This window comes from Peromyscus californicus, unplaced genomic scaffold, assembly GCF_007827085.1.
Source record: "Peromyscus californicus insignis strain IS unplaced genomic scaffold, ASM782708v3 Scaffold_8__1_contigs__length_139910024, whole genome shotgun sequence".
Taxonomy (NCBI): domain Eukaryota; kingdom Metazoa; phylum Chordata; class Mammalia; order Rodentia; family Cricetidae; genus Peromyscus; species Peromyscus californicus.
The window spans coordinates 8,768,321-8,792,764 of NW_026294606.1; the positions used below are offsets into that span (position 1 = coordinate 8,768,321).

At 45.1% G+C, this 24,444-nt stretch overlaps 1 protein-coding gene, 1 long non-coding RNA gene and 1 pseudogene across 3 annotated transcripts; 2 read left to right on the top strand and 1 right to left on the bottom strand.

The window, feature by feature from the left end:
* Positions 1-1,334: 1,334 nt before the first annotated feature.
* On the bottom strand, positions 1,335-11,233 carry Camlg (calcium modulating ligand). Its single transcript, XM_052727588.1, has 4 exons — positions 10,959-11,233; positions 8,703-9,163; positions 6,173-6,238; positions 1,335-1,935 (listed from the first exon to the last, which is right to left on the bottom strand). Exons 1-4 carry the CDS (start codon positions 11,122-11,124, stop codon positions 1,744-1,746), a joined length of 885 nt encoding a protein of 294 aa, XP_052583548.1. The 5' UTR covers positions 11,125-11,233; the 3' UTR covers positions 1,335-1,743.
* A 29-nt stretch (positions 11,234-11,262) lies between these two features.
* Positions 11,263-24,221, top strand: LOC128103321 (uncharacterized). 2 transcript variants are annotated; one of them, XR_008215669.1, is made up of 2 exons: positions 11,263-11,371; positions 19,814-24,221. It is a non-coding gene; the product is annotated as an uncharacterized LOC128103321 (long non-coding RNA). The 2 variants fall into 2 exon arrangements; XR_008215668.1 differs by lacking the exon at positions 11,263-11,371 and adding an exon at positions 11,378-11,558.
* LOC128103320 (small ubiquitin-related modifier 4-like) lies at positions 13,115-14,498 on the top strand (annotated as a pseudogene).
* Positions 24,222-24,444: the final 223 nt, after the last annotated feature.

A 24,444-nucleotide genomic window follows, 5' to 3' on the forward strand; every position in this document is an offset into this window, starting at 1 on the left:
AATTTTAAAAAATGATGTGAGCCATCAGCTTCGGCTCCAGCCACCATGTCTGCCACCTGGACTCTAACTCTCTGGAAGCATAAACCCAAATAAACTCTTTCTTTATAAATTGCCTTGGTCATGGTGTTTTATTACATCAATAGAAAAGCAACTAATATGATCACTACTGTAGTTAAGAGTATTTATGCTATTGCACTGCTTGCCTAAATTACTCAGATCCCACTTTTTTTTTTTTTTTTGTTGGAACTGAGGACCGAACCCAGGGCCTTGCACTTGCTAGGCAAGCGCTCTACCACTGAGCTAAATCCCCTCAGATCCCACTTTTAATATTTCTGTTCTAGCTTGCTTTTAAAAGGTACTTCTGAGGAGCTGAAGAGGTTAGGGGTTAAGAGCACTTGCTGCTCTTGCAAAGAACCTGGGTTCAATCCCCATCACTCACATGGTGGTTCACAACGATCCATAACTCTAGTTCCAGGGGATCCAATGCCCTCTTACCTCTACAGGCACCCAGTACATATATGGTGCACATACATACATGCACAAAACACGCAAAATAAATTTAATCAATCTAATAAACACAACCTTTAAAACCCTTCGGAATGCAGCTCAGTGTCGGAGCACAGGCCCGAGTCTGACAGCAGCACAGCGAGGCCGGGCCAACAACGACAAAAACATACAATTACAACGTTTATGACGAGGGCTGGAGGGATAGCTCAACAGCTCAGGGCAACTGCTGTCTTCTCTTGCAGACAGTTCCCAGCACTCTCGGGGCAGCTCACAGCTGCCTGGGTCTCCAGGGGATCAGATTCCCTTTTCTGGTCTCTGCGGGCACCAGATATGCACATGGCACACAGACAGATACGCAGGTAGGACGTGCATACACGTACAATAAAAATAAATCAATCGAAACAAAAAAGAGATGAGTAGAAGATGCATAGACTATAAACTTTTTAAAAAACCATTCATTTGTGTAACTCCCCGTCCCCATCAGAGATCCGCTGCTAGGCAAGCATTCTGTCATTGACCTACACTACTGTGCCCCACATGTATGAACTTGAACTGTTTCTTGACTTACTATTTGTACGTTAACTGAAGAACGGATAAGGATGGCTACCACTTTCGGGCCTTGGGTTAAAACTTTTAAAAATAAGACAGGCAATGGTGGCACACGCCTTTGATCCCAGCACTCGGGAGGCAGAGGCAGACAGATCTCTGTGAGTTCAAGGCCAGCTTGGTTTACAGAATAAGGTTCAGGACAGGCACCAAAGCTACGCAGAGAAACCTTGTATCGAAAAAAAAACAAAAACAAAATATGCAGTCTTAACATTAGACAATTCAATTCCATTCACTTTATTTTTAGGATGTTTTCATTTCTCAGGATAGAATGACACAAATACAAGTCACAGTCCTTTAGGCAGGCTGAGATCACTTTATCTACTCCCCTCAAAGTACTAGCCCAGTCCCACAAGAGGGATTATAAATGTCAGAAGTTAGGGGAAAGGTATAAGACTGGATTTCTAATTAAACAAGAAAAGTCATTAATGATATTGTTACTCTATTTGGTTACTCATACCAGTACTGATACAAAGTCAACCCTTTTAAATCAGGGAAACTAATAAGTTGGTTTTCTGTAAAGTAAAAGAATTTCATAAAGATATAAATCAATTTGTCCCCTTTAGAGACACTGTAATGTAGAAGAGAAATCGTTTTCACTTTGTAAACTTCTTCTGAGTTCTTCGGATTTCAGGGTACTTCAGAACCCCAATAATCAAGCAGTTCATGACAAAAAATGAAAGTGAAAAAGTAGACACAGAGATCTGTGAAGACTTCGCCCATTTTGCTATAGGTATCCATGGACCGATTTATCACTTCAGCAGGAATTCCGGACAGCAGCAGCGCGGCTGTGAGCACTGTGGTCTTTATCTTCTTCTCACCCTGTACCAAGAAGAGACAAGTTAACCATATGCCCTCAGCAGACCACATGTGCTCTACAGACATGACGGATGCTGCTATTTCTCCTCACTGCTTTCAAAACTGCTAATGAAGTCAAAACAACACATCAACATTTACTGAGCATAGAACAGGGAAATCAGCAAATTCCTAGGCAACAGCAGATAACATAACCTCCAGCAAGTTTATAGCTGCGTCATTTTGGCCAGGCTGGTGGTACAACCTTCAATCCCAACATTTGGGAGGCAGAGGCAAGTAGATCTCTGAGTTTGAGGTCAGTTTAGTATCACAGTTCCAGGACAGCCAGGGCTCTGTAGAGAGACTCTGCCCCCCAAATAAACAGATAAATAAATAACTGTGTTATTTTGGAATCAAGACATAAGTAACAATTTTAGAGACATTTAACACAAAGTAAGAAACAGGAAAAATGTTACTAGTCAGGATATAAATACCTACCACATGAACAAACTGATAGAACTGATAACGTGTGACGTAGGGATTCAAATGGCATACAATGCTCTTATGTAAACAAAGCACAAGGAAGTGTTCTGGAAGTTTTGATGCCCAGCACACCACCACATACAATAAGGTCTAAGGAAGGTTTTCCGAGTGGGGAGAAAACCAGCCCTCACAGAGGGGCAGGTTCTTGTCAGAGGCAGAGGAGAAATCTATTGTAAGCTGAGTCTCACAACAAAAGCCAGAAGCAGAAGAATGTTAGGTGTGTCACTGCAAACAAAACCACAGGGACACCCTACAGGACCCTGACTGCTGTAGGAAGGAGCAGACACTGGTCATTCGTGGGAGGGGATGTCACTGTACACTTCAGAACACTTCTGGGGGAGAGAGAACATTTGTTTCTTAACTTTCTGGTCTCATTTTAAAATAGTTTCTTGAGGCAGACAGGCCTCAATCTGGCTACATATCTAAGACTCTACTGATCCTCTACCTCCACTTCCCAATGATGGGAAGCAGAGGCATGCACCATCATGCCCAGATCATGTGGTGGTGAGGCTCAAACCCTGGCTCCATGAATGCCTGGTGCCTGGTTCCCAGTGCCCACAGAGGCCAGAGGGGACATTTGTATCACTTAATATGCACTCACGATATGCCAATTTTAAAGACATAAAAAGCTATAAGGTTAACTAATAGAACTGAAAGGTTATGACCACAAAAAGATGCATATAAGAATATTCTTAGCAGCTTTGGTCATAATATACCAAGTACAGTGATAGCAAAGATTCCCTAGCAACAAGAGATTATAAGAAGAAAGAAAGAAAGAGAAAGACAGAAAGAAAAGAAAAAAGAAGGAAGGAAGGAAGAGAAAGAAAGAAAGAAAGAAAGAAAGAAAGAAAGAAAGAAAGAAAGAAAGAAAGAGAAAGAAAGAAAGAAAGAAAGAAAAAAAGTCATACAATAAAATACTGTGCAGAGATGGTCCAGTGGTTAGGAGCTGTACTGCTCTTGCAGAGAACCTGAGTTCAGTTAGCAGCATGTATGCTGAGTGGCTCATGTGCACCTATAATTCTAGCTTGAGAAAACATGAAGCCTTCTTCTAATACAATCACTCACTTGCCTGTGTATTTGAGCACACATACAACATACACACAAAAGTAATAAAAATAAATCTTTGAAAGATAAAGGAGAATGAGCTACAGATACATCCTAAAATACGAAAGAATTTCACAACACCATGCAGAATGATGACTTACAAAATGTACAGGGCTGAAGGTGTAGCTCTGAAGTGTAAAACATGCTTAGTGCCGGGCGGTGGTGGCGCACGCCTTTAATCCCAGCACTCGGGAGGCAGAGGCAGGCGGATCTTTGTGAGTTTGAGGCCAGCCTGGGCTACAGAGCGAGATCCAGGAAAGGCGCAAAGCTACATAGAGAAACCCTGTCTCAAAAAACAAAAAAAAAAAACATGCTTAGCAAGGTGCTGTGTCCAACCCTCAACACACACACACACACAAAATCAAAATTTTATCAATCTGTGAACCATATTTTTTCACCTAAAAGCCCTGAGCAACGAATACTTGATCAAAAGTGAGCTTTTATAGGCAGTCTCTTATTCCCCTTGAAGAAACATCTACACAGGGTTTCCTCAGCTCTTACCCTGCTATCCCCAAACTGCAATAGATCTGTCCTCCCCACTCTTGTTTTTATTTTTTGAGACAAGGTTTTTCTGTGCAGCCCTGGCTGTCCTAGAACTTGCTCTGTAGACCAGGCTGGCCTTGAACTCAGGGATTTGCCAGCCTCTGCCTCCCAAGTACTGGAATTAAAGGTGTGTGCCAAGACCACCCAGCTTTTTTTTTTTTTTTTTTTTTTTTTGCCTGGTAGCAAATAAAGATTTATTTATTTTATGTATACTTGTCTGCATGTACACCTGTACATCAGATCCCATAGACAGTTGTGAGCTGCCATGTGGGTGCTGGGAATTGAACTCAGGACCTCTGGAAGAGCAGCCAGTGCTCTTAACCACTTGAGCCGTCTCTCCAGCCCAGATCTGTCTTCTTTTCCAAACCCTCCTCCTGTGATATAGCTCCATGTGCAAAACATTTGCCTGGCCTGTGTTAGGCCCTAGGTTTGATGCAAAATTGCTCCCCTCCCCCACCCACAGAAAGTCATAGATCTAGATATGACTAAGCAAACAGCCATTTTTTGCACAAAAACTTGACACAAACTTTGATCAATTGCTGGGTGTGGTAGCATCTGCCTGTAATCCCAGGAAGCTGGAGCAGGAGAACAGCGTTCTAGGGTGGTCTGAGCCACATATCAACAATCTGATACATTCAATCACAAATAACATTATTTTTGCTTAAGTATTTCAGACATGGCCTCACTGTGTAGTCCAGGCTAGTCTCAGACTCATGCTCCTGACTTTACCTTCTGAATGGTAGGATTAGCTGAGAGCATCAGCCTGACTTACAAGGAAGTTTACCTTTGACGTCAGGCAAGTCAAGCTCAGGGAAATGATGTATACATGTGGTCAAGCAGACTAGGAAAACATCAATCAGTTCAACATCATTCTGCTCCATGATTGTCGTCAAATAATTCTCATTCTCAACATTAAAGTGAATTGCTATCATGTGTCCAAAAAGGGGCACAGTAAAACAATCAAATTCGTTTACTTTCTTACCAACAGAAGGAATTACAAAATTTGCTAATGAATCTGAAGATCAGCCCTGGCAGGTAAGCCACTTTGAATGTTTTCATTCCATTGATTGATTTGTGTACAGATGTGGAGGTCAAAGGGCATCTGCATTGTAGGCCACTCTCTACTCCTCCATGTGAGTCCTAGCAATCAGACTCAAGGCAGCTTGGTGAGAACCATCTTCACCCGAGGAGCCATCTTGTGGCCCTAACCCTGGAGCTCTGACTCAGATCATTGTCACCTGTGTTTCCCTTAAGTTCTTCAATTAAAAAAATTAATTTTTGCTGAAAGGTGGTGGCACACGCCTTTAATCCCAGCACTCGGGAGGCAGAGGCAGGTGGATCTCTGTGAGTTTGAGGCCAGCCTGGGCTACAGAGTGAGTTCCAGAACAGGCTCCAAAGCTACACAGAGAAACCCTATCTCGAAAAACAAAAAACAAAACAAAACAAAAAAAATTTAATTTTTATTTTTTAATTATGTATATGTGTCTGTGTATAGGTTTGTGCATATGAGTGCAGGTACCCACAGTGGCCAGAGGAGTTGGATCCCACTGTAGCTGGAATTACAAGCAATTGGGAACCACCTGATGTGGGTGCTGGGAATCAAACCTGAGTCCTCTGAACCAGTATGTGTTCTTAACCACTGAGCCCTTAAGTTCTTTTTTTTTTTTTTTTTCTTTTTCTGAGATAGGGTTTCCTTGTGTAGCCTTGGCTGTCCTGGAACTCGCTTTGTAGACCAGTAGACCAGGCTGGCCTCAACTCACAGAGATCCACCTGCCTGGATTAAAGGTGTCCACCATCACTGCCCAGCAGTCCTTAGGTTCTTAAAATGAGTTAGTCATGAGCCATCAAGATAGCTCAGCAGGTAAATCAATTGCTTGAAAGCTTGGAAACTGAGTTTGTTCCCTGGGAGGGAACCAACTCCTGAAAGTTGTTCTCTGACTTCCACAAAAGCACATCCACACTCACGTGTCATACATAGACATACAAGTATATGCACACACAAATAAATTAGATTGTTAACAATTACTTAGTCATGAGTCAACCCAAATATTAATTAAGAAAAGATTAAATTTACCTTTGGAAAATATTTGTATAGTCCCATGTACGCGAGTTGCAAAGTAAGAAATGGAGCAAATATAGACTGTGAAGACAGAAAATAAACGTGAGTGTTTCCAATAGATCACTGATATCATAAGTCAACTTAACAAAAGCTACACATTCCAGGCAAAACATTACAGGAAAATATTTAATGCAGCAGCTGAAAGTGTTCTTGTTTCTGTAGAAGACTAAGAGAAGTAGACTCGTTCTCTAAAAAACACGTTCCTCGAGTCATGTGATTCTTTCGGTGCTTCTCCTCCCCAATGTGTTCTCTCGTACAGACGTTATTTTCTTTTTATGAGACGGTTTCACTATGTAGAGACTCGCTATGTAGAGGCTAGCCTTGAACTCATGATCTTACTGTCTCAGACTTCAGAGTGCTAGCATTAAAGGCTGCACTACCGTACCCAGCCTAAACTTAGAGAATTAAAGGTGCAATACCATCCCCACCACCACCGCCTGGCTGACAGACTATTCTTAACAGTTTGGCAGTATGACATCTTCAACAAAATGAAAAAGACCAAAATGGCACTTAATTTACATAATTATTTCTAAGATGTAAAAGGTTATGAAGGGGGCCAAAGAACAAACAGTGTTGTGTGGCAAGAAGCTAACAACTGAATATCTGATGGTGAAGATAACCATAAAACCAAAACAACAAAACCCTCACATACAAATGAAGCACAGGGGGCTGGAGAGATGGCTCAGAGGTTAAGAGCACTGGCTGTTCTTCCAGAGGACCCTGGTTCAATTCCCAGCACCCTCAGGGTGGTTCACAACCATCTATAATGAGATCTGGTGCCCTCTCCTGGCCTGCAGGTGTACATGCAGGCAGAGTACTGTATACATAATAAATAAATAAATCTTAAACAAAACAAATGAGGCATAGGGGCTAGAAAGAGCACTTATTGCTCTTGTAGAGGACCCGGGTTCAATTCCCAGGGCCCAATTCCCAGGGCCCACGTGGTGGCAGCCACGTGGCGGCTTACAAACACCTGTAACTGGTTCTAAGGAGCTCTGTCAAACTCTTCTGACTCTGCAGGAACCCAGTGCACACAAAGTGCACATACACACATGCAGGCACAACACTCATACACATAAAATAAACAAATCTATTTTTTAAAAAATTAAAGCACGACAACACAGAGCCCTTAGATAAAAGAGCAGCTCTTGGCTCCTATGCTGACAGTACATGAGACACTCAAATCTGCTGAGCAGATTATATTTAAGAAAATACCTCATAAAAGCAGTCTTTTGTTGGTTTGTCTTTTTTTTTTTTTTTTCCTGGTTTTTCGAGACAGGGTTTCATTGTGTAGCCCTGGCTGTCCCAGAAATCACATTGTAGACCAGGCTGGCCTCAAACTAAAGAGATCCACCTGCCTCTGCCTCCCTAGTACCGGGATTAAAGGCGAGCGCCACTACACCTAGCTGCAATAGAAGCAGATTTTAATATCTGTTTCACCTAATGATGTCGTTCTTAGTTGTCTGAAAATTTTATGTGTGTATCTGGTACATAGTAAGTATTCCTTAAATGTCTTCTAAATGGACCTACTTCAAATCAAACACATTCAGAGGCTGGAGCAGTGGCTGGGTGGGTAAGAGCACTTGGGTTCAGTTCTCAGCACCCACATGGAGGCCCACAACTGCCTGTGATTCCAGTTCCAGAGAATCTGACTCCCTTTTCTGACTTGAGTAGGCACTAGTCATGCATACGGTGCACATACACACAAGGAGGTAAAACACAAAAATAAATTAATAATAAATCTTTTGAAAAAAAACCTTTAAATCATGACCCTGAACTCTGGCCTATGTCTTCTGCACTCCTCTACAGCCCATAATAGACTGTTACTATAATGTTTCTACATTATACAATGCTGAAACACCTTCTGGATTGCAGACAACTACCTATACACAGGCCCACAAGAAGTATATTTTAATGTCTCAAACTACTTGGAAAATTACTAATATACAGTACACACAGGCATCTGGACTTTCGGTTCTGGGATGAAACTGCCTGGGTTTCACCCCACCTGTCAGTCGCTGTGTGACCCTGGTTTAGTCTGAGTCTTCACTCCTTCATGGGTTCAAACAACATATAATGCATAAAGATGAAACTTAAATGAATTAATATTAGGAAAGCATTTAAAATGGAACCTGGTATGTAGACAGATTTTAGTAATTACTACTAATGGGCTCTCATTCTGTAACTAGGTTAAAGAACAGGATTTATGCCGGGCAGTGGTGGCACACGTCTTTAATCCCAGCACTCGGGAGGCAGAGGCAGGCGGATCTTTGTGAGTTCGAGGCCAGCCTGGTCTACAGAGCGAGATCCAGGAAAGGCGCAAAGCTACACAGAGAAACCCTGTCTCGAAAAACTAAAAAAAAAGAACAGGATTTATAATACACTTTCAAATAGCCCCATAGGTCTGTTAATGCTGGCAAGAAATCCCCACTTTTATAACTCAACTTGCATTTTCCTAGTTAATAACTTGCAGCTCTTATCTTACCAAATATTTGCAAACGAAAGCTCTGACGCCGAGCGCAAGAAGAGCACACCCCACCAATCTAAATATTCGGAAAGAATCAAATTCTTCTGTTGAACTTCCATCTTCCTGGCTGGGCTTCTCACTGATGAGCTGTTTGCGCAGTTTCATGGCTTCCTCAAACCTGGAAAGGTACTGTTCTAGGCCATGGTGAGACGCCCTCTGGGACGCACCTGCTGCAGGGTCACCTCGGCTCCGATGTCGGAGCTCGACACCATCGTTACTACCACACTCTGGTGGCTGGATGAATGAGTCCAGTTTGTCTCCCAGCTGAGTACCCTTAACTTCTGCCACCCCACTGGGCTGGTCAGTTGTTCCACCACTGACTGAATCGCCGAGCACTACCCTCTTTGAAACTGAAGGAACGCTGAGGGAGTTCAGTTTGTCACTGTCCTGGGGCTTTGATTTTGTTTGATTTTCTTCTTCTGAGGGAAAAAAAAATTAAAGCCTGTGTATTACAATACTCACAAACATCTTAAACATAAATACTCAAAAATATGCTGCTAGCACTTGGTCTCTGAATCAAAATAAATCCTGTCTCTGCAGAAAACAAGATTGGTTCTTTCTTCTTCACCTTTAGAACAGGCCACCCTTAAAGGGCATTCTGACTGAAGAAGGCATCCAAACTCTGTGGATAGGAAATGCAACTGCTAAGCAAACATGCAAGGACAGTAAGGGATGGGGCAAGGAATAAAGACCAACTCTTCCACAGATAAAACCAAGAAGACCACATATTCTAAAGACCAACTCTTCCACAGATAAAACCAAGAAGACCACATATTCTAAAGACCAACTCTTCCACAGATAAAATAAAAAAGACCACATATTCTAGAGCTATGGCTCAATTTCTTGCACTAGCTGATACGAATAAAAATACAAAATCATTCAAGTCTTGTGAGGTTTCTATTTTACAGTTCCATTTCTGAGTCTAGAGTGCTGTGAGCACAATCACTGCTGCCATCCTTGGGCGGCCATGAGCAGGCACTTTTAGGATGCCGTTCTGGTTTTTAAAGAGAGAACTCTTAAAATGATAAAATTTGCAAAGCAAAAGAATAGAATAAAAAAGTACCTTGGGCCGGGCGGTGGTGGCGCACGCCTTTAATCCCAGCACTCGGGAGGCAGAGCCAGGCGGATCTCTGTGAGTTCGAGGCCAGCCTGGGCTACCAAGTGAGTTCCAGGAAAGGCACAAAGCTACACAGAGAAACCCTGTCTCGAAAAACCAAAAAAAAAAAAAAAAAAAAAAAAAGTACCTTGGGAAAGACAAACACCAATACTTTAAGAATATCTTCAGATTAATCACTACAGAAAATGTATCTTGCACTGTTTTAGACGATCTGGAAATGGTATCCATATGTATTGTCTAGAAGTTTAGAACTACATCACTAACGCCTCACAGAAATCTCAAGAGTTCTACCAAGTTTGCAACCAATGACTAGAAAGCCAATTAGTAAAGGAAACGTTCAAGTAGGAACTTAGAGAAGCCAAGCATAGTCATATTCAATAAGAAAACAATATACTAGACACAAACTTTGCGTGGAAGATGAGAAGTTTCCTTTAGGGTAAATACAGTTATTGAAGTGAGTGGTGTAATCTCAGCTAATGAAAGGAAATCTCAGGAGGTACATTATCTCTTTAAGGAAGGCCTATAAAGAACGTCCACTCATACATATTCACCTCTCCTAGAAGATCCATAGGTGACAGTGTTGAAGGCACTGAGCACAGCCACCAAGATATGACCATAGGGGCCCTGATCCACAAAGGATGTACTAGCCAATAGTTAAGTAATGACAAACTGATGTGTAACAAGCGTTACAAAGCAAAAGGCAAAAGGTAGGCGTGAGGGGAGGATCTGGAAAGAAAAGCATTTCGAGCATATGGGGCGCAGTGGGATGAGAAGTATGGGGATAAAATATGTAGCCTTCAAGAAAGGCGAGGAATAAGGAATAAAAGGGCTGTCCACGGATAAATGGACACGGAGAATCAGGAACGAAGGCTTTGTGGCCAGGGAGGAGACAATCTCTGGGCGAGGATCCAAGAAAATAGGAAGCAATAAGGAACCTCCTGGGGTTAAGCGACAATATAATATGGTTTCGTCACCTAGGGGCGGGGACAGAGTACTATCAGAGTGCATTTTTGGGTCAAAAGCTTTGTGGGCTGGGGGGCAGAAGGATCTTGAAGATTCAAAAGGGTGAGCGGGAGACGGGAAACCGAGGCTCTCACCGGCGCCGCTCCCGGGCCTGTGAAAGCCCATGATGCGGTTGATGCGCTGCTCGGAGTTCATGAGCAGCTTTCTCCTCCGCAGCTCCGCGCGACGCTGAGAAGCCGACAGGCCCGAGGGGGCCGCGGGCCTGTCCCCGCCGTCGGTGGACACAGGCACTGGCTCCATGCTTTCTCCACAGGCTGGAGCCCGGTGACGCCAAAGGCGACTCTGACTTAGGCAAGGGCCGCTGACTTCGGTCCCACTCCCACTGTAGTCCCGCCCCTAGGGGGCGGGGACTGAGGGGTAAGCATGCGCAGATGTCCTCTCGGCCGCCATGTTGAGTGAGGGCATTCCGGGTTCAAGGTTTTTCTTGACCTGCGTTGGCACTGCTCTGGTTCCTTACCGCCAGGTTACCACTCAGGTGCTCTCGAAGGTGAAGAGACCGACGCCCTCCTGAAGGGTGAAATGCCAGTGGGACACAGGTCCATTTTATTCTCTGCCAGGAAACAAAATGGAGGTTGCAGGGGCAGGCGCTTGTTACCAATCTTAAGCGACTTTGCTCCTAGGATACGTAATTGCGGGTGCGACGCTTTCCGCGAGCGTAGCCCTGGGATTTGGTGGTGGGTGTTTTTGATTATCATTTTTCACAGTACATCTGCCAGGTTTTCCCAGGCACTTCCGTGTCCTTAGTCCTCTCACTTGCAACCATATTGCATGCTTAAATGTCCTTGTAGAGGAGGACTTTGTGTTATATCATAGAAAGGAACCTGCAGCATGCACTAGTAGTTTGTTCTGAGTTGCTCTGCATGCATATATTTTTAAGAGCTGTTTGGTGGTGGTGGAGTGCTGAAGGAGCGCAAAGAGTTAAAACCGTTCAACATTAGCCAGATTTAGTATTTCGGGAAGTGCAAAGCTTGAGCACTGAAAATTAACTGTTTCATTCCCTGTAAAACTTCGTGCCAGTTTGACATGGAGTGTTAAGTCGGTTTTTTTTTTTTTTTTTTTGGTTTTTCGAGACAGGGTTTCTCTGTGTAGCTTTGTGCCTTTCCTGGGACTCACTTGGTAGCCCAGGCTGGCCTCGAACTCACAGAGATCCGCCTGGCTCTGCCTCCCGAGTGCTGGGATTAAAGGCGTGCGCCACCACCGCCCGGCTTTAAGTCGGTTTTTTAAGGATTATAACCCTCACTGTTCTCAGATCTCTGGCCCTTTGAATAAAGCGCACCTCGCCACCAAGTGCCTTCTGTTCTCTCATAGGTGAAGAAAGCCAACCCCTTGCCTGGTGGGTGAAATGCCAGTAAGGAGCAGGTTCTTTTTTATACTAATGCCAGGAAGCAAAATTGAAGTTGCAGTGACAGGCGCTTGTTGCCAGAAATTTGCCCCTTTTTCAGGGGGAGGGGATTCAAGATAGGGTTTCTCTGGGTAACAGCCCTGGCTATCCTAGAACTTGCTCTCTAGACCAGGCTGGCCTCGAATTCAGAGACCCACCTACCTCTGCCTCCTGAGTGCTGGAGTTAAAGGCGTGCGCCAACATCACTCAGCAATCTCTCTCTCTCTCTCTCTCTCTCTCTCTCTCTCTCTCTCTCTCTCTCTCTCTCTCTCTCTCTCTCTCTTCCTCTCCCTCTCTCTCCCTCCCCCGTGGCAGATTATACTATATATTGAGATATACTGTCTCAATATGATAAGTAAAAATAGAAATTTTAAAAAAACATACACACCCAAAGGTAAAAACAGAGCATACTGTTTACCTAAATTTTCTCGCTATCTAAAAGACCTTTTATTAGGTGGAACATCTTGTCATATCAACATGCAAGGAAGTTGTCAAATGTCAGAACGACCAATGAACCTAACTGGCTCCTACTACCCAAAGATGGAACAATTTAAACAGAAAAACAAATAATTGCTGGGCAGTGGTGGCACAGGGCTTTAATCCCAGCACTTGGGAGGCAGAGGCAGGTTGATCTCTGTGAGTTAAGGACAGCCTGGTTTACAGAGTGAGATCCAGGACAGCCAGGGCTACACAGAGAAACCCTCTCTAAAAAACAAAGAAGAAGGAAGAGGAGGAATGAGAGAGGGAGGAGAGGGGAGGGGAGGGACAAAAGAGGAGAAGAGAGAGAGAGAGAGAGAGAGAGAGAGAGGAAAGAGAAGGAAAAAGAAAGAGAAAATAGACTGGGAGAATTCGTGTCTGGGATTACGACTGGCCAAACACAGGTGACTGGGCCGGAGAGATTGTTGTGGTGTCCGAAGTCTTTTAAACCCAGGAACAGGGAAAAGAAGCAAGTGTATGTTCTGAGTCGCTGCCAGTGTGGTCCAGTTAGTGGGTTCTAAGCCAGCCGGGGCTCTATACTGAGACCCTGTTTCAAAAACCAGCAACAGTGGGTCTGGAAAGGGGATCCGGCTGTTGAGTACAGACTGCTCTTCCTGAGTCCCCAAGTTCTACTCCCAGAATCCACATGTCTGCTGACTGTAACTCCATTTCCACAGGACCTAATGCCCTCTTCTGGCCACTGTGGGCAATGCATGTACATAGTGCAGAGACATGCAGGCCAAACACCCATACACAAAAATAATAAGCAATTTTTTAAAAATCAGCAACAGCAAAAGAAACAAAAGAGTCTGATAGATGATAAATCTGAAAGTTATAACACCTTGACTATTTTTTAAACTATAACTGTGTGTATCATTGTATCGTTTACTTGGAGCCAAGTTGGCACAAACATTCATGAATAAACTACAGCAAGCTAAGAGTCAGACATCCAGAAAATGCAAGCGTGTAATATTAATTGGTTTTACCTGACCCGAGTGTCATCTACAGCTCTGATGAACATGGGCCGACTGTACATGGGCACAGCAGATCTCTGGGAGGCAATGGAACAGTTTTAAAGTTGGATTGTTCAGCTGCTTTTGTGCTTCTTCGGTGCAGACCTGGTACCTCCTTTGTGAAGCAGCAGCTGAGGAGACTCCCCCATGCTCACCAAGCCCAATGAAAAACCCAAGGAAGAGGTCAAGCCTGACCACAGTGATGGTATTAATTTGAAAGTAGTGGGGCAGTATGGCTCTGTAATACAGTTTAAGAGTAGAGGCATTTAGTAAACTAATGAAAGTCCATTAGGAACAACAATGTCTGTCAGTGAGGCAGGTCAGATTCCTATTTGAAAAGCACTCACCCACACAGTTGGAAGTGGAGGCCCAAGATACAATGGACTTAATCCGTCAGCAGACTGGAGGTGCATGCTAAAATGAAACTTGCCACTTTGCTCCAGAATTTTGTTCTATACCAATAGATGATCAGGTAAAAATCTGTAATTTGCCTGGCATGGTAATGCATGCCTTTAATTTCAGCATGGGGGAGGAAAAGGCATGTGGATCTCTGTGGGTTTGAGGTCGGTTTGGTCTGCACGGTGAGCTGTTAACAGCCAGGGCTACGTAGTAAGACCTGTCCCACAAAAACAGAAACAAAACAAAAAGCTGCTGTTTGGCCCATTCCATCTGAACTACTACTACACAGTCTTCTAGACTCCTACACTTTCCTTTTCCTAGTCCTTTACTGGAGAGAGTAACTGGTGTGTGTGTAGAAGTATATTATGCTAAAAAAAAAAAAAAAAAAAAAAAAGCTGGCCATGGCGGCGCACGCCTTTAATCCCAGCGCTCAGGAGGCAGAGCCAGGTGAATCTTTGCGAGTTCTAGGCCAGCCTGGGCTAAAGAGCAAGATCCAGGAAAGGCGCAAAGCTACACAGAGAAACCCTGTCTCAAAAAAAAAAAAAAAAAAAAAAAAGACAAAAACAAAACAAACAAGCAAACAAAAAACTAAATATTCAATGTTATTGTCTTAGTCACTGTTGTCGTGCTGTAAAGAGACATCATGACCAAGACAACTCTTACTTAAAAAAGCATTCACCTTTAATCTCAGCACTCGGGAGGCAGAGGCAGGCGGATCTTTGTGAGTTCGAGGCCAGCCTGGTCTATAGAGCAAGTCCAGGACAGGTTCCAAAACTACACAGAGAAACCCTGTCTCCAAAAACAAAACAAAACAAAAAGCGTTTAATTGTGGCTTGCTTACAGTTTCAGAGGGTTAGTCCATTATCATCATGGTGGGAAGCATGGAGGGGAGCAGTAGCTGAGAGCTACATCCTGATCTGAAAGCCAAGAGAAAGAGAGACTGGGCCTGGATAGGCTTTTGAAGCCCACCCCTTCGTGACACACTTCTTTCCAAGACCATATCTACTCCAACTAGGCCACACCTGAAAGGATGGTATGGATCAGACTCCCAAGACCAGGTACTCAGCACAGAGGATATTTGTGCGAGAGGGAGAGAGGCCAGGGAAAAAGAGACACAGGCAGGAGACAGAGGACAAGGGAGAATGGGGAAGGGACAAGGGAGAGGGAGCAGGGGAACTTGTCTAGTGGGGATGGCAACGGACTTCTGGATAGAGAGGAAACAGACATGGCCCATAGGAAAATGGCAGTTTATAAAGATAAAAGGGGAACCCCCCTGTTAGGATGAATTGTTCAATTTCAATTGGGCATGGTAATTAGGTGAGCCAAAGGCAGCTTTTGATTGCTGAACTTCAATACTTTGATAGCAGGACCTTAGTAGTCAGCCTCAGGAGGAGGAAGTGGCCAAATAGGGGACTAGAACTTGGTGGCTGGCTTTAGGACTGTAACAGTTTTTAGCAAGGCAGAGTGTTGTGGGATATTAGTTTAACTATGTAAAGATATGTGTTGCATTTGTTTATCTTGTCTGCCTAAGGCACCTGATTGGTCTAATAAAAAGCTAAATGGCCAATAGCTAGGCAAGAGGTATAGGTGGGACTTCTGGGCAGAGATAGTAAGTAGGAGGAGGAATTTAGGTTTGGGGAAGAAAGAAGGAAGAAAGAAAAAGAGATGCCAAGGAGACACCAAGGGCCAGACAGACAGACATAGAGGAAGCAGGAAAGTAGGACATATAGAATGAAAGAAAGGTAAAAAGTCCTGAGGCAAAACACAGATGAATAGAAACAGATCAAATTAAATTAAAAGAGCTAGTGGGACAAGCCTAAGTTAAGGCTGAGCATTCATAATTAATAATAAGTTTTTTATCTTTATTTGGGAGCTAGTTGGCAGCCCAGAGAAAATTCCAAATACAAGCAGAGTGAACGAAGGAAAAAGATAAGGTCTGCCAGAGCCATGGTTGCCATGCTGGGGCTGGCCAGAGTCCCTTCAACACCTCCTAATCCTTTTCAAATAGTGCACTCCTTGGTGACTAAGCCTTTCACTATATGAGCCTGTGGGAGCCTTTCTTACATTTTGGTTAATGTCCAATGGAGATGGTATTGGGAAAGTTCCTTGAAAATACCCCCCTTCTCCTTTAGTGGCATGCTCATTCAGCTTTTTTTTTTTAAAATGTGTTGAGTGTTTTACCTGCATGTATTTATCCATCATATGCATGCAGTTTCTGCAGAGGCCAGAAGAGGACGACAGAGCCTCTGGAACTGGAGTTACAAGTTTATAAATGGTTTTGAGCTACTATAATGTGGGTGCTGGGACTGAACTGCAGTCCCCCTGAAAAAGTAACAAATACTCCTTACCATTGAGCCATCTCTCCAGTCCCCTCATTCAGCTCTTTTTGTTGTTGTTGATGAGACAGGTTCTCTCTCCTGAGCCCTGGCTGTCCTAGAACTCGGTCTGTAGACCAAGCTGGCCTCAAACTCAGAGATTTGTCTGCCTCTGCCACCCAAGTGGTAAATTATTTTCCATTTGTTATTGTTTGTTCATTTGTTTATTGTTGTTGTTTCGAAACAGGGTTTCTCTGTATAAAGATATGCCAGCACCATTTGGTGGTAAATGATTTTCTTAACAACAACAAAACTCCAACAACATAAAACTCCTTATATACCAAGCTGGGCAGTGGTGGCGCACATCTTTAATCCCAGCACTCGGGAGGCAGAGGCAGGTGAATCTCTGAGTTTGAGGCCAGCCTGGTCTACAGAGTGAGTTCCAGGACAGCTAGGGCTACACGGAGAAACCCTGTCTCAAAAAACAAACAAACAAGACCAACAACAACAACAACAACAACAAACCCTCCTTGTATTCCTTGTTTAATCAGAGAATTGTATTTTGTCTTTTTGGAGTTGGGGGGGGGGGGTCTTTTGTGGGAGGTTGAGACAGGGTCTCACTCAGTAGCTCTGGCTGGCCTGGGACTCACTGTGTACCAGACTGGCTTCAAACTCACAGAGACATGCCTGCGTCTGCCCCTGACTCTGAGTGCCTAGTATGTATGGAGGCCAGAGAGGTGTTAGATCCCTGGAACTGGAGTTACAGACAGTTGTGAGCCACCATGTGGATGCTAGGAATAGAATCTGGGTCCTCTGTAAGAACAGCAAGTGCTCTTAACCACTGAGCCATCTCCAGCCCCCAATTCTGTCCTGACTAAAAACCACTGAGCCGTAAAATATATGGTATAAAATATACCTCCATAGAGTTGTTCTTCAATCTGGCACAGGGTTTGAGGATTCTCTGAGGGAAACTGAGTCTGTTTCTTGGTTCAGATGTTCTTAGCCGAGAGAACGAGAGGTCAGGAAACTCAACAGCCACCCAAGTCATTCTGAGCCAGTGGTTCCCAGGTCCATTGTCTCAGAGTTGTGAAGAATGATGAGCAAGGACAGGAAGAGGACAGAGTTCTCTCCTGCTCAAGTGAGGGGACTTGAAAGTGAGCTGCCCCCTGGTTCCTTGGCTGAGTCCAACTGTCCCCAGTATATGAGTTTGATGGGCTGGACCTGTTAGTAAAGTAGGGATTGAGGACTCTGAACTGAGTGGGTGTGGGGAACTCTGGGTAAGAAATAAGGGAGGAAAGCACTGCTCCAAGTTTCCAGGTCAGAGAGGGGAAAAAACCAAGTGAGGACAGCAAGGGCTGGCTGTCGATCTGGCCATTATCTTTGCAAGACAGAGCCTTTAAAACTCACACTCTCTGGGTTAGCCTTCCAGCCTCTGAGCTGAGTTTCCGGCATTTGAGTAGCTCCTGTACTGACCTTTTCTGATAAGGCTTGTCAGGAAGCTAGCGCTGCAGATATCTCCTTCTTAGGAGATAAAGTTAGCCCTCTGCCTGTCCTGAGTTCATAGAGAAGCTGGCCTTGCCAGCTGTAACGGTTTTTCTGTCTCTTCCTTATCTAACCCTAAAAAAGAAGTGGCCTTACTCCTAATCACTGTCAATAGGCTAGAAAAAATAATTCAACAGATAGCCTGGCATGATGGTGCCCATCTTTAGTCCCAGCACTCAGAGGCTGAAACAGGAGACTCTTGAGTTCAAAGTCAGCTTGTGCCTTGCTGGGTTGGATCAAGATGCCCTGGTGGGTGAGGAGATACACCATGCAGACTAGGCGGGCAGCAGCATAGCACAGTGGAAGTCACTAATACCATGCAGACACAGCATCCACATCCACGTGGAGAGTTTATCATAAGATGGGGGGGGAGAGAAAGGGAGGGAAAGAGGAAAAGTGGAGGTGTGCATACCTCATGGTGAGAAAGGGAGGAAGGAGAAGAAGGGAGGGGGTTTTCCTTAAAAGAGGCTTTATTTTACTCAGAACACAGGGCAGGTCCCCAAGGGGCGGGCCAGAATGCCAACAGATGAAATCAAAGGAAAATGAATGTTGTATGAATTTTCCTGGGAAGATATCAACAGACATCTATTATTATCATCATCATCATCATCATCATCATCATCATCATCGAGATAGGGTCTCACTTTGTAGTTCTGGCTGTCCTAGAACTCACTATGTAGATCAGGCTGTCTTGAACTCACAGAGATCCACCTGCCTTTGCCTCCCAAGTGTGCCACCATGCCTGGCAAACAGACATCTATTTACCCCAGATAAGGCACCAATAATTGACCAAAGAAATGACGCTACCCACGTCTAACCTAGTGAACCAGTAAGTTTATTGGTGTTACTTACAGAGCATGGATGACATCATCAATCAACCTTGGTCCTCCAGCCTGGTGTCAATTCATAAAATCTCTCCTTTTGGATGCAGTGTGCTCTACAAAAGGGTGCTTCCTGTCCCCAGTAACTGTTACTGCTTCTACAACCTTGGAAAGGAACTTGTAGTCCTGTGACTCTCTTTTTTTTTTTTTTTTTTTTTTTTTTTTTTTTTGGTTTTTCGAGACAGGGTTTCTCTGTGTAGCTTTGCGCCTGTCCTGGGACTCACTTGGTAGCCCAGGCTGGCCTCGAACTCACAGAGATCCGCCTGGCTCTGCCTCCCGAGTGCTGGGATTAAAGGCGTGCGCCACCACCGCCCGGCTGTGACTCTCTTAAGCTCCCTGAGCCTGTGAGTTGCATGAGCTTCTGCCCTCTTCAAGGAGGGGAAGTTTCAATTGGAAAGAAATGGTTACACAACGTGAAGAAGCCAAGTCAAAACACAGCCCCTATCCCTGTAGATGGATCCAACCTTCCCATCAAACAATAAACACAGAACCAATGCAAAGAAGAAAGCCAAGAGGTCAGAGCTAAGAGCTAAAACCTTACCCTTCCTCCTGCGGTGGTCCTACCTCTCCGAACCAGAGCTACCCGTGTTAAAGTCTTTATATAGAGTTCCTGTCCTGCCTTCTCATTGGTTGTAAACCCAACCACATGACCGCCTCCTCACGGCCTGTCTGTATAGGCCTCCAGGTTTTCCATGATTGGTATTAAGATTAAAGGCATGTGTATCCAATACTGGCTGTATCCCTGAACACACAGAGACTTACCCAGCTCTGCCTACCAAGTGCTGGAATTACAAGCGTACGCTACCACTGCCCTGCTTTCCTATGGCTTGCTAATAGCTCTGACCCCCGGGCAACTTTATTTATTAACATACAAATAACATTTTAATACAAATAAAATATCACATTTCCCTTTCTCCCTAGAGCCCTCCCTGTCCAGAATGTGCTCCAGGACTCACAAGCAGCTAAGTGATGCGAAGGTCCCTACAGCTAGCTACTCGGATGTGGAAGCCTTTACCTGTGTCGGGTCTGAAAGAAACTCCACTCCCCCAAATCCTGGCACCCGTTTCCTTCTACCAAAGGTATGGTTGAGGGGAAGGTTTTTATTGTAGATATGAGGGAGAATAGAGCCAGAGGCATCTAGAATAGTCCAGAACAGAGAGAGATAGTAGTAAATTAAACATGGCCAGCAGACTGGACCAGGCCTGAGAGGAGCCAGGTGGGAGGAGGGAGGTGAGAGGAAGACAGAGAGAGTCAGGGGTCGAGTGGGGGGATTAAGAGAGAGAGGGCCCTGAGAGGAAGACAAAAGAGAGGGAGCATAGCCGGAATGGCAGTGTTACAGGGACCGAGAAGGGGAGGGAGGGAAGCCTATGAGCATAAGTTATGCGTGTGGGGCGTGGTGAAAAGACCCACTGGTAGCTGGGATACTGAGGAAGTCTGGAGGCCAGCGCTTTAGTATGCTAACATCCACCAAAGGTAGCCATTTGTCCTGAGTTCCTTTTAAACCTTAAATCAAGCAATTGCTAAGAACCACTGAGGCACACCAGTAGATCTTATTTTTCTGAATGGTCACATTGTGAAAGGTTTATGCTTACACCCACAGACCTGGGGCTTCTCTCAAACCGGGTCAGAGAAACTCCTTTCTGCAGCATGCAGAGACACAGAACTGGTCAAAGTGCTGTGAAGAACAGATTGAGTGCTCGGCTTTAAATGGGACATCTTAATAACCACTAACCTTCCCCATGCCCGCTAAGGCTCAGGGAACTTTGAGGAGCAGGCAGCAGAGAGATGGTGAGAGCTGGAGAATGGGAAGGAGTGGTGTGAAGTGCTCTCTCTGGACATGACATGGCCATTGCGCTCACCATGAACTCACAGCAGCTGTAGTTCCCTGACTAAGACCTACAGGAGATCAAGGTGACTAAAACCCCTCAGACAGGGTAGATGATCTCCAAGTCTCACCCTACACCAAGGAGCTTTTGGTAGTTGATAGCTGCTGGGGAAGAGAGAATCATTCGAGGGTGTGGACAACTGAGTTCCCATGCTTCAGTGGATGCCTCCTGCCCCCTGCCACCCCACATGCACATATGAGCAGTATTAATTGGATTTAATGAGTTATCAAGTTAAAAAAAAAGAATAAACAAAAAAGAAAAAGAAGTCATGAAGTTAGGAGTTAGTCAAGTGTTTGGGGATACAGAGGGTTGGAGGGTGACGTGGGAATAAAAATGATTTTATTTCATTGTATGTATGCATGAAATCTTCAAAGAATAAAAAAAATCAACACATGAGGCTGGAGAGGTGGCTCAGCGGTTAAGAGCACTGACTGCCCTTCCAGAGGTCCTGAGTTCAATTCCCAGCAACCACATGGTGGCTCACAACCATCTGTAATGAGATCTGGTGCCCTCTTCTGGCGGGCAGGGGTACATGCAGGCAGAACACTGTATACATAATAAATGAGTAAGTCTAAAAAAATGAACACATAATAGAGAAAATTAGATTTTTTTTTAATTGGGGGGGACATTTCAAAACAGGGTCTCACTATGTAGCCCTGGCTGTCCTGGAACTTAGTAGGTAGACCAGGCTGGCCTTGAACTCACAGAGATCCACCTGCCTCTGCTTCCCTAATGCTGGGACTAAAGGCATGTGCCACTATGTGACTGAGAAAAACGAATTTTTTTTTTTCCAAGGCAGGGTTTCTCTGTGTAACAGCCATGGCTGTCCTGGAACTCACTCTGTAGACCAGGCTGGCCTCAAACTCAGAGATCTGCCTGCCTCTGCCTCCTGAGTGCTGGGATTAAAGGTGTGTGCCACCATGCCCAGCCCTTACTCTGGATTATTAAACCTGAAATGATCTTCCTAGAACACAGATCAAAATCTGCCTAGATTCTGTGTGAAGACTGTGTACCCCTAGGGAAAAAAAAAATTGCTTAGTGTGGCATTCCCAGACTATGACTCACTGTAACCTCACTCTAACCTTCCCTCTGCCTATCCCCCTGACTCTGGAGAACCTCTTCCGGGCTCCTGAGCCCAGTGCTCTCTCCAGTCACTTTATACATGTAGATTCTTCTGGAAGCTTCCTTCATTCTGACAAACTCCTACTCCACCAGTAAGCCTTCCCCAGGCTTGTGTAGCCTGTCCCTGTGCAGTACTCTTGGTCACACTGATGTCACTTCAGAGTTCCTCAGGTCAAGGGACCTCCCTGGCATCAAACCAATGTCTTCCTTGAGGCAGAAGAGCCAGGGCGCCCAATACTTTGCATCTCCTGTGGCCAGCTTTTTTCCAGGAGGTGGGGCAGTATCCCAACATGACACCTCCCTGTGGGTCCTCTAGGGAGGAGGCTGGGGCAGTCACATGAGCTCTGGAGGTGGAGAGGCCCATCCCAAGCCCCAGCCTTTGACATCTGCGTCAGGCAAGCTCCTTGCCTCTGTATGCTCGGCCTTGTACAGATGTGTACAGAAATAAGTAGCACCTAGCTCTTAGGTAGTAATGATGGCCATTCTTGGTTGCCAACTTGACCACATCTGGAATTAACTAAAATCCAAGCTAGTGGGAATTCTTGTGAAAGTTTGTCTTAATCGGATTATTTGAAGCAGGAGGACCCACCCTAAATCTGGGCCACACCTTCTGTTGGCAGCCTACATAAAAGGACATGGAAGAAGGACGCTTTGCTTTTGCCTGCTTGCCCTCACTCTAGCTGGCAAATGTATCCATCCTGCTATGGAGGCATGCATTCCTTCACTGATATTAGAACCTACTTCTTTGGAATTCCAACATAGACTGAAGGCCAGCTAAGATATCCAGCTTTGTGTATTGAACAACTATTAGATTCTTAGGAGACAGCCATTGTTGGACTAGCTGGACCACAGCCTGTAAGCCACTCTAATAAATCCCTGTTTAATATATATAGATTCATCCTATCAGTTCTGTTCCTCTAGAGAACCCTAACACAGGTAGAGAAGTAGTGATTGTTCTCTGAATGATGGGCATTACTCCCACACCCACACTGGCGAGGTATGCTTATGTCCTGGCACAATTTATCCACATTCCCAGTAGCAAGGTAGGAATGTTAGCTGGAGCCAGTGCATAGAGCAGGCAAAGAAAACATAGAGGCAGACTGTCATCTGCTTCACCCCTGGCCCACCAGAATTCAATGCTCTTCCATTCCCCAGGAATGGGAAAGACTTGGGAGCAAGGAAGGGAGGCTGCAGATGTGGGGTGCACCAGCTCCTGTCAGGGGTGCCCACCAGCCCAACGGTGATGACATCACACAACGGTGATGACAGCAGCCACAGGGGAGTAGGGAGCAGAGAGCTTCTTGGCCTTTCTTCCGCTGGTTCTACATCCCCAGTACAGGTGCACAGGACCCTCACCTTTTCAAGTTCTTCTACACGCCAGGTAAATGCAGAGCTGGGGGCTTTGCTGTCACATCCCCAAGAGGCATGAGTAATTGCCCACGTTACATGTAAAGCCAAGATGAGAAGACAGGAGCTCACGGGCAGCACCTCCTCTGTCTCCACAGATACTGTAAGCCAGGCAGGCTTGTCTCTCACTGCTCGGTGAGGCTCCGTTCCTGGGCAGCCTCAATTTAGAGTCACAAGGACCCTAAGTTAGACTTTGGAACCTGAAGCTTCACCCCGTCTCAGGCCACACCTCTCAACTTAAATTCAGGCTGTAGAGGACACAGTCCTCCCAGCTGCACACAGCGGGCCTGAAATCATCCTGAGTCTTTGGAACCAAAGCTCTGGATTCTACCCTCTCAACTCTGGAATTCAGCCCCTTCCTTCCACCGCACTTTGGGTGTCCCAGTGCTAAACCAAGCACCCCAACTACACCAACTACACCTAACTATACCCTTCTAGCTCCTGCTCCTAGTGTGAGGCAAACCTGGCTAGAGGACTGCATTGTGAACCCCTCATTTCCTGCTCGTACTGGTGCTGGTGTGAGAGCTAACATTATGTTTTAAGTCTAAATTACTGTGCTTAAGAGATCTATAAAACAGAAATGCCTCTAACCTGTAAGCCCCACTTGCCCAAGGACAGATAACTTCCTGGAATGTTGTTCATGCAAGATAGCAAGTCACACATTATCACTTCAGTAAACAAGGCTGGTTGCCCCAAATGCACAGGATGTGCTTGATCACAGGCAGGCAGGAGGCACATGTGTGCTTGCCCCTGACTGGACTAAGGTGGGGGTGCACAGCCTCGGGGGTTTGTCTTTACAAGCAAAAAATGTAATTCTGTGCCATACTCTGTGCATCCTGGGTATGGACCTGGCCAGTGTCCATTGTCCTGGCCAATATTTAGTAAAGCTTGCCTTAAATTTGGCTCAAAACTTATGGTAGTGGTCTCATTCTCTCCCAGTGGGGTTAACACGAGGCTTCCTCCCACATCACTCCCCAATCCCACACTCTACTTAAGCAGACAACCTTCATTCCAGCCGGAAACCTCCCCTCCAGCCATGAGAAGACTCTAGGGACTCCGCAGTTTCTCCTCAGGTTCTTCCCACCTCAGCTGTCTTGTACACACACACACACACACACACCCCGCCCCGCCCCGCCC

Excerpts from the sequence above, each read along its gene's own strand:
- Camlg (XM_052727588.1), bottom strand. The coding sequence starts at position 11,124 with ATGGAGCCAGTGCCTGTGTCCACCGACGGCGGGGACAGGCCCGCGGCC. Across the intron at positions 9,164-10,958 it reads CAGGCCCGGGAGCGGCGCCG|AAGAAGAAAATCAAACAAAA; the intron begins GTGAGAGCCTCG and ends TTTTTCCCTCAG. Across the intron at positions 1,936-6,172 it reads TATACAAATATTTTCCAAAG|GGTGAGAAGAAGATAAAGAC; the intron begins GTAAATTTAATC and ends TTCTTGGTACAG.